This window comes from Pan paniscus, chromosome 1, assembly GCF_029289425.2.
Source record: "Pan paniscus chromosome 1, NHGRI_mPanPan1-v2.0_pri, whole genome shotgun sequence".
In the NCBI taxonomy this organism is placed as follows: Eukaryota; Metazoa; Chordata; class Mammalia; order Primates; family Hominidae; genus Pan; species Pan paniscus.
In genome coordinates, this window is record NC_073249.2 from 90410005 (window position 1) to 90423607 (window position 13603).

A 13603-nucleotide genomic window follows, 5' to 3' on the forward strand; every position below is an offset into this window, starting at 1 on the left:
CATAAACATACTCCAATAGGGAATCCAGTTTCAGAAGCCCTGGTGCTCTAGTATAGGAAGAAAGGAATTATAGGAAAAAGATTTTAAGTGTGTCTTGGATTCTATTTTCTCAAGGGGCTTTCTATTGCCTTCATTAGGTGGAGATTCACAAAGAAACCAAAAGGTCAGTAAAAAATTCTCAGCCCACACTACTTTCTGACCTTTTATTTAGGCATATCTTATACTTGTTTGTCTATTTATCCCCAAAAATAGGGATAACACTCCATCCAGTAACTTTATTTAAAGCTTCAGACTCCCAGTTGTATGAAACTGCTATTCCTCTTTTGCCTCTTATTTAAGGGGCAGGTCTCTAGGAGCCAAGCGTTTGTGAGTTTACACCTCATATTCCTGCCTAGTGTGGATGTTGACAGCCTCAGGAGAACTCTTCCTAAATGGTCAGGAAAACTTCCCACCAACAGCCCTGCACAGAGCATCTTTGACCTCTTTGTTTCTCAGGGTGTATACCACAGGGTTCAGTAGGGGAGTGATGACAGTGTAGGTCACCGAGATCAGCTGGTCATGTTCTCTGGTGTTCTCTGACTTGGGCTTGAGGTAGGCAATGGAAGCACAGCCGTAGTGGACAATGACCACAGTGAGGTGGGATGCACAGGTGGCAAAAGCCTTCTTCCGGCCCTCAACTGAAGCAATCTTGAGGATTGTAGAGATAATGAGAACATAAGAAATGAAAACCAGACCCATAGGTACAACAAGCACCAGCACACTGATAATCAAAGTCAGGATTTCATTGACAGTGGTGTCAATGCAGGAGAGCTTCATCACAGGGCGGATGTCACAGAAGAAGTGGGGCACCTTTCTAGCACAGAAGGGTAACCTGAATACAGATGTCACTTGTGTTATTGCTACAATCAGCCCAATGCTGCAGGCCCCCAGGACAAGCTGGATACACAGCCTCTTGTTCATAATAACCATGTATCTCAGGGGGTTGCAGATGGCCACATAGCGGTCATATCCCATTGCTGTGAGCAGGAAGCAGTTAGTGATGCCAAAGGTTACAAAAAAGAACATCTGTGTGGCACACCCTGCCAATGATATGGGCTGGCTCATACCTACGAGGCTGGAGAGCATTCTTGGGAGAATGACCAATGTATATACAGTCTCTGAAGTGGACAGCATGCTCAGGAAGAAGTACATGGGTGTGTGAAGATGAAGATCAATTCAGATGATGGTCACAATGATGATATTGCCTGCTAAGGTTAAGATGTATAGTGCAAGGAACATGCCAAAAAGGGTGATCTGCTGCTCATGGAAGCTAGAGAAACCTTGGAAAACAAAGTCAGTGATGAGAGTAAAGTTCTCTCTTTTCATTGATTGGTTCCCAAATCTGAAACATAAAAGCATAAAAGTCACATAGTCTCAGTAAAGCAGTAGAAGCACATTTCTGAAATTGATTGAAGTTCAATAGTTCTCAGTTACAAATCTGGTGATATATTTCCTAGTGGATTAAGTTAATCCCTGGGTTTACTTATCTTTACTTAAAATATTTTTACTCTGTGACCATCTGTTATAATTTTCCATGCATCACAGAATCATATAGTCTCACTTTTTCACTGTATAACCATACATGCTCCTACTTCATTTCTACTCTTCCTCCCTGACATCTGGAATGGCTTCTCTTTTCTCCTCTTATTTCTTTCCTACTCTTCAGAGACGAGTGCACATTTTCAGGCCTTCATAAAACTGTATTACACTCGGAGGTTCTCATGTTTATTTGGATTATTTTTACCCCATTATTGCTGCCTCACCTCACACAAACACTTAGCAACTTTATAATACCTTTTACATCTTTTCATATTTCACTAGCTCCAAATTATGCATGGATTGGGTGCTTGAAAATAATTTGTTTAGGGATGGACTAGTGATGTCTTTTCTTTCAAGACTATGAATCATCCCCCTTGCACATCCTTTAAGAAGTAGAAGCAAAGTAGAAAGGTTCATCTTGTCTTCAGGAAGAAAAAGGAAAATCTTAGCTAACCACCAGCCTCTCCCCACTTCTGTCTGAGTGATGGAAGTCTGCTGACAGTTCAGAGCACTGATTCACGTATGTTATAAACTATGCTACATCTTTACCTTCCCTAAACTAGAAGGCAAATTTATAGCCAATACAACTTTGTGAGTAAGCCTACACCCACTCTGCAGAGATAAACAATTGTATCAGGAAAGATACAGCAAATTTAAGTGTCCCTCACCTAAAGCAAAAGCAGACCCTGAATATAAAAAAAACAGCTACACCAAAGATACATCATTTTGTTGAAGGAAGGGGATCAGTTCAATTTATGTAATATTTCACATTTTTATCTCTTTAAACAGTAAGCTTCTCTAGGGTATTTAAATTATATTCTGATTTGCTTATGCATATTCAGAAAGAGAAGTTTTGCATAAAGTAAATCACATCAATGATGAAGGTTAGTATGCATGGAGACTTTCTTCAAGTTCATAAAAATCTATTTAAAAGAAGTTGATGACCAGCTGTTAATCATTTACACTAAGAATGCTAAAAAGAAAGTAAAGCTGCAATAGAGAATATTTTCCAATAAAGAAAATCATTTGATACTAAAATATATGTCTAAAGACATTTGTCTTCTGTGAGGCTTCTGAGCAAAAACTGTGTAGTAGTCCAGCCACGGAATGGTATGGTGCCTCTATGGTGAAATCAGAAATGCTTGGCAGAGCTTTTAACTGTTACGATAATGAGCACAGAAGCTCTTGGCCATTCACGATGTGAAATGTCCTGCAAAACTTGTGGTGATTCTGCCCAAGGAAGAATTGCCTTCTTCCAAATACCAATAAAGTTCCCATTGAGAAACACACAGCTAAAATATCATCTTATCTGGCTGAAACTTGTCTGTCTTGAGGTAGAAGAATGGCTATTATGATTTGGTTAGCATCCTCCCCACTCTTGGAAGTCTATAATTCTTCAAAGGAAATGGAAGGAAGAGCAAACATAGCTTATGAAGACCTGTCCAGCTGTGATAGGACCTGAAATACTACAATAAATTAAAGTCAGCTCATATGTAATGAGCCCCACTTCAGTCCTTCTTCTAAAGACCACTCACATGACTCTGCTTAGCACTGAGGCACAACGGGAAAGCTGGGCTGGAGGAGGCCGAGAAGTAAAGATTGAAATGTCAGGCTCCCTTGGCCACAATGGATAGGCATAGGGTGACCAAGGTGAGCAAGGTGACCAAGAGTGCCTACGGCAGGACCTGAGGCTGAGCAGGCAGGGCATAAACACACACTAGTAGGAATATAGTCAGGTTTGAGAGTCATAGGCATTCTTGATAACCCCTTTGTGTGGAAAAGTCTTTGAAGCCAGAGGAGATGCTCTCCCAGGATCAGGCAGCTGGGCTTCTGGGGGTCACTCCCTGAAGACATTCTGAGAGCCACCCCCTGGGGCTGGGAGGATGCAGGTATCAGGCACCTGGAGGTCTCATTATGTATAGGGCTCATTTACTCAATTCCAGGCTAGCGCTTGGGGAGCCTGGGGAAAGTTTTTGCTTCAAGTTGAAATAACATTTGAGGAAGCTGGTTTATTTAGTTGATTTTTAATTGTTTGAATAAGCACATTGTGAGTGTGTATATGTGCATGTGGTTTATTTTTTATTTTTTATTTTTTTACAGATGTATCTTAGAAATCCATATTGAAAAATCTAAGCAGCTCAAGCTTAGAGCCATACCACCTTGGATTTCAGGAAGTTTAGGGCCTTTTGCTTATAGGCAGGAACTCTATCTAGTATCAGAATCTGGTTTTCTTTTTGGAAAAGAAGTATTTAAATATGGACGTCATTCTGCAGAGGGCAGTTCATGCTGCCTGTCCTTGCCCTGTGGCATTCAGGATTGGAAGTACACCATCTTTAGATCCAAAGATTCTCTCCTGGAGGCTAGGAAACAAATTAGCTTTTGAACACTGTTCTCTTTACCCAGATTTTTCTTCCCTTTATTTGGTAAGCTTCTAACTGTCTGTCAAGACCCAACTCCAAACTTACTTCTCACTGAATACTTTCCATGAGTTGTTTACTACTTCTTTAAAAATTTCTTAGTCTTTCATGTGATATTTATTTATCTGCATCCATTCATTCTTTAAGCACTTAGCATATGTCAGGCCCTGTGCTAGTTGCTGGAAATACAGAAATGGACGAGGTGCTGCACCAACCCTCCAGGAGCTCAGGGTTTAGTTGCAGGTGATAGACAATCATAATAACTGAAATGTAACTGTAAGTGAGACAGGGAGGAGACAGTCCTTGATTAGACTCAGGTTGATTATGAAAAATTACATTGTATAGGTAAAGTGAGAACAGATTACAAAAGAGTATTTGAATGTATCACTTTTAAGAGCCTCTCAAGTGATTCTCACTTATCTCTCCTGTTCTTAGACTCTAAAGTTCCTTAGCAAGTGGCCTCTTAAGGAAGTGATACTTTTTTTTTTTTTTTTTTAAACCGCTAACCGTTTTTTTCCCTTTTCCGGTCTTTCTGGTGATTTTCCTTCCTTGTTGAAAAAAAAAAAAACCATACCCTGCACTGGGATTTGGTACATTGACCTGTGAGTGGTGTGAAGATGGATTTGAAGTTGGCAAAAAGAGGAAGAAAAACCAGCTAGGCTGCTGATGTAACAGAGATAATTGGGATTGATCTAGAGGGGTGGCAATTGGCCCAGAGGGGAGGGACACATGTGAGAGACATTTGAGGAAAATCAATAGGGCTTGTAACTGAATCAATGTGTGGCTCAAAGGAGAGGAAAGAACCAATAATTTCATAAACTGCTCTCATCAGGTTCATTCATGCCAACTCTCTGATTATTTACAAATATACATAGCTTCTTCTTGTAACAGATGAAGCAAAGAAAATGATCTCCATATTAACGGTTCATGATCAGATATCATTGGTGGCTATGAGATCTCAACAGGAAAGGAGTGGAATTGGGCTAAAGAGCTCAAGGCTTTATGATACTATTGCTTTGGGACAAATTAGGAAGACTGTAGAAATGGGGAACTGGGTTGATGATATAAAAATGTGGTATCTGGCAAAAAGGATAGGTATACCACTTCAGTAGCAATTAATATTTATCAAACACTTTCACAGATTTTTGTCTCACATAGGCCTCCAAATAACCCTCCGAAGTCAGTAGCAGTATCTAATTTTACAGATTAGGGATGTACAGAAAGTCCAATCTGCCACCAATAGCAAATATATTGGGATTTTATGCTAGAAAAAAAATGAACACATGTGGAGTGACTATAGAAACAAAGCTGGCAAAACAGCCAAAAGAACCTAATGCAAAATCTTCTAGTTCTGCAGACTGCTTTATTTGGGGAACAGATTTCAGTAGTTCTTATTATAGTTTGTTTATGGCATTCAATTTAGTTTAGGATCCTGGGTCTAGACCTCTTAAGAAGGCTTTGGAATTGTCAATGGGAGTCTTTCAGGGCCCCGGATAGGGCTCAAAACAGATTTAACTGAGGTTCCTAAAGTTAGATCTACTCTCACACCGTCTTCCACACTATTTCTGTCACCTAGAGCTGGCGTGTCCAAACTGTCTGTGTATGAAAACCCCTTTTTACATTCAAATATTTCTTGGATCTCCAAATTGATAATATTTGGATAATAATAGTTGTACTATTTGTGCCTATTGATAGGAAAAATAAGTTCTGAAAAGGAGAACTATGAATTAGTAATTGGTGCTTTCAAATGAATTATGGTACTTTAAAAAATACTTGTAGATGCTTTTGTCAGTATTTATTCAGACTGCATGTGAGAATTGATGCACACAGGAACCCTGAGACTTCTTGCAGTGACTCTGAGGCAACTAGGAGAGAAGAGAGAATGATGTTGTGAGATGTATTTGGCAGGTTAGTAAGGAGGGCATAAATAAAGGGAATCTGGAGGAGAAATGCAGACAGGTGCTCTTAGTGGTTTATTAACCACAAAAAGAACACTCAGAGTGAAATCTGAGTGATTGCCCCATAGACATAGATACCACTTTGCTTAGGTCTAGTTCCACATAAGCAGAGCCTGAAATAATGTCCTGGGTATATCCAGGAAGTAATACTTGAAAGACCCTCGGAGAATAGTTAGTTTCCTTTTACTGGAACGTAGGATCAGGGACTATAAGAGAAGCCCAGTTACAAAGTCAAGACCTCCTAGGTAAAAGGGAATTCTATTGACAAAGAACAAATGAGAATCCTATTGTTAAAGCTAGGGCTCTGTGTCCATATCAAGAGTGACTTGATGTTGACCTCAGAGTGACCCAGGGAGCAATGTCTGTTGTAGGGTGGTGGTGGAGAAGGCACTGAGAGCTTTCCATGTGCCAGGGAATGGTATGTCCATAACATTGTCGAGTTCTCACAGCAACCCTGGGAGTTGATATTGTCAGACTCACCATGCAGATAGGAAACAAAAACCAGGGAGGTTAAGTATCATAACAGGACACATGCTTGTAATGGCGGATCTATGATTGGGAATGCATGCCTCTCTGTTCAAAGCCTGTACTCTATCTACAATATCATACTGTTTTAGCATATCCTACTCAAGGTCATTGGTTCTTAGAGTTGGGGTTCAGGGTAAACAATAACTGTTCTTCAGTAGTTGTTGGCCCACTTTAGACTTCCTTTCCTATTTTCCTCTTTGGGGTTGTGCTGAGTGAAAAAGGGATGCACCAAAGTATTTTATGAAAAGGAGTGTATTATAATACACTATTTCTAAACTTCCAGACTGATTCCAAAGTCCAAGATATCACGAATGGGATCTGAGATATGTGTAAATCCACAATTTGGGATGGGGTGGAGGCTTCTCCTTTTCCTAGGAGTATGGAGCAGTATAAGTTAGTTATTATGGAGGAGAAAGCTGGTTAAAATGAATATCATGAGCTTACAATGCAACTACAGACTTCAGGGCTGGGTTGCACGTGTTTAAATCCTGATTCTGCCTTGAGGAATTAACTTATCTGAGGTCTCAGTTTCCTCATCCATAAAAAAGAATAATAAAATATCTATCTCATAGATTTATAGTGAAGATTAAATTAATAACATACTTAAAATAATGACTACTATCTAGGATACATTCAATAAATGTACCAAAAGGAGATGTCACAAAGAGGGACAAACAGCCTGAAAGTGTTAAAATAATAGAAGGAAAATGAGAGAAGAGCTACCTTCTAATGTATTTTAGCTTCTCACAGCAGTCTTCCTTGCTTTTTCTTTCCTTCCTTCCTTCTTTCTTCCTTTTAATAAATATCTAACATCTACTATGCACCAGACACTGTTCTACGTGCAACAGATGCAAAAAGAGCACTCACAGTGAAGTCTGAATAATTGCCCCATAGACATAGGTACCACCTTGCTTAGGTCAGGTTCCGCAGAAGCAGAGCCTAAAATAAGGTTTTGGGTACAGTGATTGACTAAGGAGTGCCCTCAGAGGAAAGGGAATGAGAGAAGCAGGATGGGGCAGGGGAATCACTATGCAAGAACACAGTCTTAGCTGGAGCATAACTTCAGCCTGATCTAATGGAGGGATCTAGAATTGTGCCCTAGAGTTGGTCCCATCTTCAGACAAGGGGTGGTGGTGGCCTTTTGTACCCTTTGTGTCATTCATGAAGTCAAGTTCACCTTACATAAACTCCTATGATATGATAGTATATATTCTTCCTATTCTCCCTGCTGGTTTACAATACCTTATGACAAGAGTAACAGGAATAATGTCTAACATTATAGTGCAGTGCATGGATATGCTTTATCTTATTTGATTTTCATCAAGCTTGGTAAACCCATATATCTGACTTGGCAAATCCATCTATTTCTTTTTTTCATTAATATTTTTCTTCCTTTTTTCAATCTATGAGGGGAATAGATTCCTAGATGCTGCCTAGATCAGCCACCTGGTGCTTTCACAGTATCTCTCATCTTATTGTCCCTCTCACTGTGACACCTCATCAAACTCTTTTTCTTTGATTGTTATTGAACTGACCAGCACCTAAGAGAGAGGCTTTCTGCCCAAAGCTCTGAGCAAGGCATCCTTGACCTCTTTATTCCTCAGGCTGTATACAACAGGGTTCAGCAGAGGAGTAATAACAGTGTATGTCACAGAGATAAGTCTGTCCTGCAGGGAATTTTGGGATTTGGGTTTTAGGTAGATGAAAGAAGTACAGCCATAGTGGACAATGACCACTGTGAGGTGTGAGGCACAAGTAGCAAAGGCCTTTCTCTGGCCCTCAGCTGATGCAATCTTGAGGATGGTGGTGACAATTAGGACATAGGAGATGAAGATCAAGACCATGGGCAGAACAAGGACACAGAGACTGATGAGCAAAGTAATAAACTCCTTGATAGTAGTGTCTGCACAGGCGAGCTTCGTTATGGGCCGGATATCACAAAAGAAGTGGGAGATGAGATTAGCATCACAGAAGGGAAGGCTGAATACAGAAGACACCTGAATGATAGCTGTGCTCAGGCCAATGTTCCAGGATCCACTGACCAGTTGTATACAAGCCTTTTTGCCCATGATGACTGAATACTGTAAGGGGTTGCAGATGGCCACATAGCGGTCATACCCCATGGCTGTGAGAAGGAAGCATTTATTGACACCAAAAGTGAGATAGAAAAAGAGCTGAGCGGCACAGCCTGGGATGGAGATGGTTTGTTGAGGACTGAGCAGACCGGACAGCATTTGGGGGTTGATGGCCACAGTATAATAGGTCTCAGAAATAGACAGCACACTCAGGAAGAAATACATGGGTGTGTGAAGTTGATGGTTAAAGCGGATAACTGTCAAGATGATAGCATTGCTGGCAAGGGTCAAAAGGTATAAGACCAAAAAGACCACAAAGAGGATGAGTCTGTGATGCTACTCAAAAATGGAGAAACCCTCATATGTAAACTCTGTCACAGCCATGAAATTGGGCCTTGGCATTAAGGAGAATCTGAGTCTGAAAGAGATGAAGTGGGAATGTTGAGCATCCAGGCTGGAAACAGTAGGCTGGTCCAGGATCGTCATCAGCCATGTGCAGGCACTGAAATGGCGTGTAGCTCTGGGTTTCAGATGCTCTCAACATTCAGACACAGGCAAGTACTGAAGGACCCATCAAGGTTCTCTGGGCCCTGAGACTGGGGGACAGACGTAGTATGTGTCTGTTGACAGGAAGTAAATGTGTAAAGGGAGTACAGATGCCCTTCAATGTATGATGAGGCTACATCCTGATAAACCCATCATACGTTGAAAATATCATGTTAAAAATGCATTTAATACACCTGACTGAACATCATAGCTTATCCTAGCCTACCTTAAATGTATTCAGAACACTTGCATTAGCCTACAACTGGGCAAATCACCTAAAACAAAGTCTATTTTATGATGAAGTGTTGAATATCATAGGTAATTTTTGAATATTGTACTGAAAGTGAAAAACCAAACGGTTGTATAGGTACTTGAAGTATGAATTCTTCTGTATGCATATCATTCTCACACTATTATACAGTCAGAGACTGTATGTACTGGAGACCCCTAACTGGTTTGACTAGAAGTAGATGTAGACCAGAGAAAGTACTGAATACCTGTGCCCAGGCCTGAAACTCTACTCAGCCTCACCTGGTTTAAATCACCAATGGCACATTGCTCGTCAAAGGCCAGTGCAAAGGGACATACCTAAAGAGTGAATGAGTTCAAGCCAAGGACAGATGGCTGTGTGAGGTGCACTCCTGGGAAGTCAAGAGAGGACCATTCTCCTGTGTCCCAGGACTCTGGAGTCCCTCTCCTCAAAACTTGCTCCATCTCTGTTCAGAAGGGCTTCCATTTGGTAAGTCAAGGTAGAAAGCACTGCCTTCTCTCAAGGTTCAAATTCACAGTGGCCAGTGTCTGGAATAAGGAAGTAAGAGGAGACACTCCTTTTCTCCCGTGTGGGTAGTCCAGTGTGCTGACCTAGAACATTCTGTGGTGCGTAGCCACTTCTCTTTTCAGTCCTGCTTTCTTCCAATATCCCCAAATATTATGCGTTTAACACCCGAGTCTCCCCGTTCCGTGTGGAGGGTAGCTTCTGCTTCTATTTTTTAGTCTCTAAACACAATGTAGGCTTGGAAGGTTTTTTATAGATTTAAAACACTAGTAACTATAAGACAACAGCAATAGAAACAACAAAATATTTAAGTTCATAATAATCTCTGGCTTTAACCCCAGTGTAAATGGAGGGATGCCTGATTTTCTTTGCTCGTTTCATTTGTCTCCATGTGCTCATCTACAAAATAGAATAATAATATCTACTTCATAGTGTCGCTATGGAGACCATATGAATTACTGTATGTAAATTGCCAAGTGCAGTTCCTGATACATAGCAGGCAAATACTACATTAAATTTCTGCTTTCCTCCCTTCTTCTGTCCTTCCCATCCCCACCCCCCATAACTCTGGGTTCCATTTGTATGCTTGGCCACCCAAACATGCGCACACACACACACATACACATCATAATTTTTTTTGCTTTCTTTCTTTTTTTCATGTTCCTGGATGGTTGTTGTCATTAATTTCTTCAATCCCTGTTGAAAGGTCCGGTCTTTACTTTCCATACTCACTTCTCTTCCAACTCTAGATTTTGAAATGTGTGGGAATTGGGGGCAGGGTAGTCTGGAGTTAAATACCTCTGTGATCAAACCCAAGCCCCACTTACTCATATATGACCTTGGAAACAGTTATCACCTCTCTAGGCCTCAATTTCTTCACTTGTAAGATGAAGACTGTGCTAATATCTATCTCAGAGACTGCTATGAAGAAATGCTGAGTGTCACAATCTGGGATGGAGATGGTTTGTTGAGGGCTGCGGAGACTGGACAGCATTTCAATGAGAATATGCTGGATAAGGCATTTAGGCTTTGGAAGCTTTGCCTTCCTTAAGGCTGGTACCCAGATTATCCTTTCTGGGTGATTTTTTTTCACTATTTATGCTTTTGATTCCCAAGTTTTGTGACACAGCTGTATATTCATTTTTTCCACTTGATAATTATCTCAGGAGATAAAAGAGAGAGATGAGGGTCATGACGTTATGAGATGAGGGCCACGAGGTCACATTTAGTTACAGAACAAGAATCCCTGCATCAAGTCCTGAAATGTGACTTACATATCACTGGGCAGGACGGAGGCTTATTCAGGATTCAGGAGAGTGAGGCTTGAAACTAGAATTTCCAGGACTCCCATTGTACTGTGGCAGACACAGCACACAGAGAATCTTCCGAATTGGAGGACTAGAAATAAAACAGAACCTACCAGGACCTTTCAGTTAATTTATCTCCCTGATCAGTCAGATCTGGGAGTAACAAACATACAGAAAGCAGCACCAGGCTCTCCTGCACCTCCCCATTGCCCTGTCCCTTTAAGTCTGAATTGCTGGCTGCCCAAGAGGACCATTCTCCTGTGCCCTAGGACTCTGGGGTCCCTCTCCCCAAAACCACAGTGACTGTCTGCAAGGCAGCAATAGCACAATCCAAACACTCTGATGTCTGGGGAACTCATTATAAAAGTGGCTCATCAACAATCATACAGCTAGTACTTCGACAATCTTGGTTTTTCCCACAGGAATGAAGTCTTTGCATCAGCATAAGGTCCTGGACTGCTCCGTGGTTGAAGAGGACTCATGCCTCATGATCGCATTATGGGGAGGGCCTCAGAACCAATCATGTTTAAGGATGCAGCGTCGTGAGACAAATCACTCACACTCCAGGGTCTCTCTGTCCTAACTGCTGAAGGACCTACCTCTGAGGTCTCTTCAGTTTGAATGTTGTGGGAACCATGACTCATTCATTTACTGATTTCTTCAGCAAATACTCAAAGAATGTCTCTCACATGCTAGGAACATGGAATACAGCAGAAACTGGGAACACTACACCTGTAGTGTAAGCCAGTTTTGCCTGCTTTGCAGTACCTGGCTACCCCTGTGTGTTACCCACAAAAAGCTGAGCACCTTCTCCTTGAGGAGATCAGAAGGAAGAGCTTTACTAAAGTAATTTCTGTAGCCCCCTCTTTCTCTCTCCAGCACTTAGTCCATCAACTGACCCAACCTTGCTTTCCTTTTAGAAGGTGAGCCCAAGATGGGCCTTTCTGAAGGTTGGAAGAGAATTGGATATCAAATCCCCCAGGATACCCTAAGACTTGGGCTCTTCAGTAATTCCTAGTTCTGGTGCCCAGTTTGTATCTTTCTCTTAGAGACTCTCTAAGTACCAGCATACTGAGAAATAAATATTTGAAAGCAGGACAGTTTATTGTGGTGTCTTTGACAAGCCAAATAAGCTGGGAGAGACTGACAAGCATGGAAGAGTTGCCAGGCATTCAGTTCAATTCCACATAATCTCTCTTAAGGCCCTCAAACATTTACCCAACAGAAACTGGAAGTACTTGAGCTCATAAGCTATTAAGATCCAAAGTCCCACAGGCAAGAGATGAATTTACGGCATATTTATCACTGCTTGAGAATGGCCAGTGCATAACTTCGTTAGGACTGTTTGAAAACCTTTAGGGAGCAGCTAAAGGAAGGCTTAAAGTTGGGCAGCAAGTCTTATCGAGACCTTGAAATAATCATTAATCTTGGGCCTTTTTTGTCAATGTCTCTTCTTTATAGTTCTCCTGGTAGCTATTTAAATATGTAGCTCTTTGAAATTAGAAATAGAATGGAATTGAAACCTATGAGAAAGAAAAGGAAACCTGATACTGAAATTGTGAACAGGAAAGTGACTGACTTTTTAAAATATAAGTTTTATTGTGTGTTTATCTGAAGAAAGATGGGTTTAGGGGAAAAAGGCTAAGAAAATCTAGGATGAATGTAGGTTTTTTTCTGACAAAGGAGAAAAATGTATTGACGACTACATCATCTGCACATTTTGACAGTTTTCTCTTTTCTGTTCTGATTTTTATCTCTCTTATTTATTTCTCTTCACATTGCATTTGGTTATGAAATATAATATTCAATACTAACACTTATAGATGCATTTTTGTCTTTTTTTCGGACTTTAAATGTTTTTCATGTTTTATTAACCATTAAACATGATGCTTGCTATAGATCTCTGGCAGATATAAGGAAGTTCCCTTCTATTCCTGGTTTGTTTGCAAGTTTATCATAAATGGTCTGTTAAATTTTCAGCTAGTTTCTTTTCTGCATTCATTGACATAATCATATGCTTTTTATTCTCTAAGTTGTTAGGGGTGAATTACATTAAGAGATTTTTAAAATATTGGCTCATTTATACGTTTTAACGGAAACCCCTACTTGATCTTTGTATATACTGCTGAATTCAGTTTACTATTTTTTCATCTATCCGTTATTGGCTGATAATTATCTTTTCCGACTTGGCTATTTTTGGTATGAAAGGTTTGCAATTAGCAGCCTCTTTAAATGCTGGCTAAATCTCACACCTTTCTATCCTCTGAGCATGATGTTGTTTTTTGTGTCTTTGTTTTTTTGGAAAGAGTAGGTTTTTCACTACTAGCGTTTCCTGTTTTATGGGGTTTTTATTCTAGTACATTTTCTATTTCTTGTCTAATTATGGTAATATATCCTTTTCTCCAAATCTGCCCATTTT

At 40.5% G+C, this 13603-nt stretch overlaps 2 protein-coding genes across 2 annotated transcripts; both read right to left on the reverse strand.

Moving 5' to 3' along the window:
• Window positions 1-435: 435 nt before the first annotated feature.
• On the reverse strand, window positions 436-1398 carry LOC100974350 (olfactory receptor 10J1). Its single transcript, XM_003820973.7, is given in 1 exon segment — window positions 436-1398. A coding segment is annotated over 1 exon segment (963 nt).
• A 6485-nt stretch (window positions 1399-7883) lies between these two features.
• On the reverse strand, window positions 7884-8958 carry LOC100974674 (olfactory receptor 10J4). Its single transcript, XM_008974457.5, has one exon. The coding sequence runs from the start codon at window positions 8779-8781 to the stop codon at window positions 8023-8025; it is 759 nt and encodes a 252-aa protein (XP_008972705.6). The 5' UTR covers window positions 8782-8958; the 3' UTR covers window positions 7884-8022.
• Window positions 8959-13603: the final 4645 nt, after the last annotated feature.

Bases quoted from the DNA above. Each gene is read 5' to 3' on its own strand.
- LOC100974674 (XM_008974457.5), bottom strand. From the start codon at position 8,781: ATGTATTTCTTCCTGAGTGTGCTGTCTATTTCTGAGACCTATTATACT.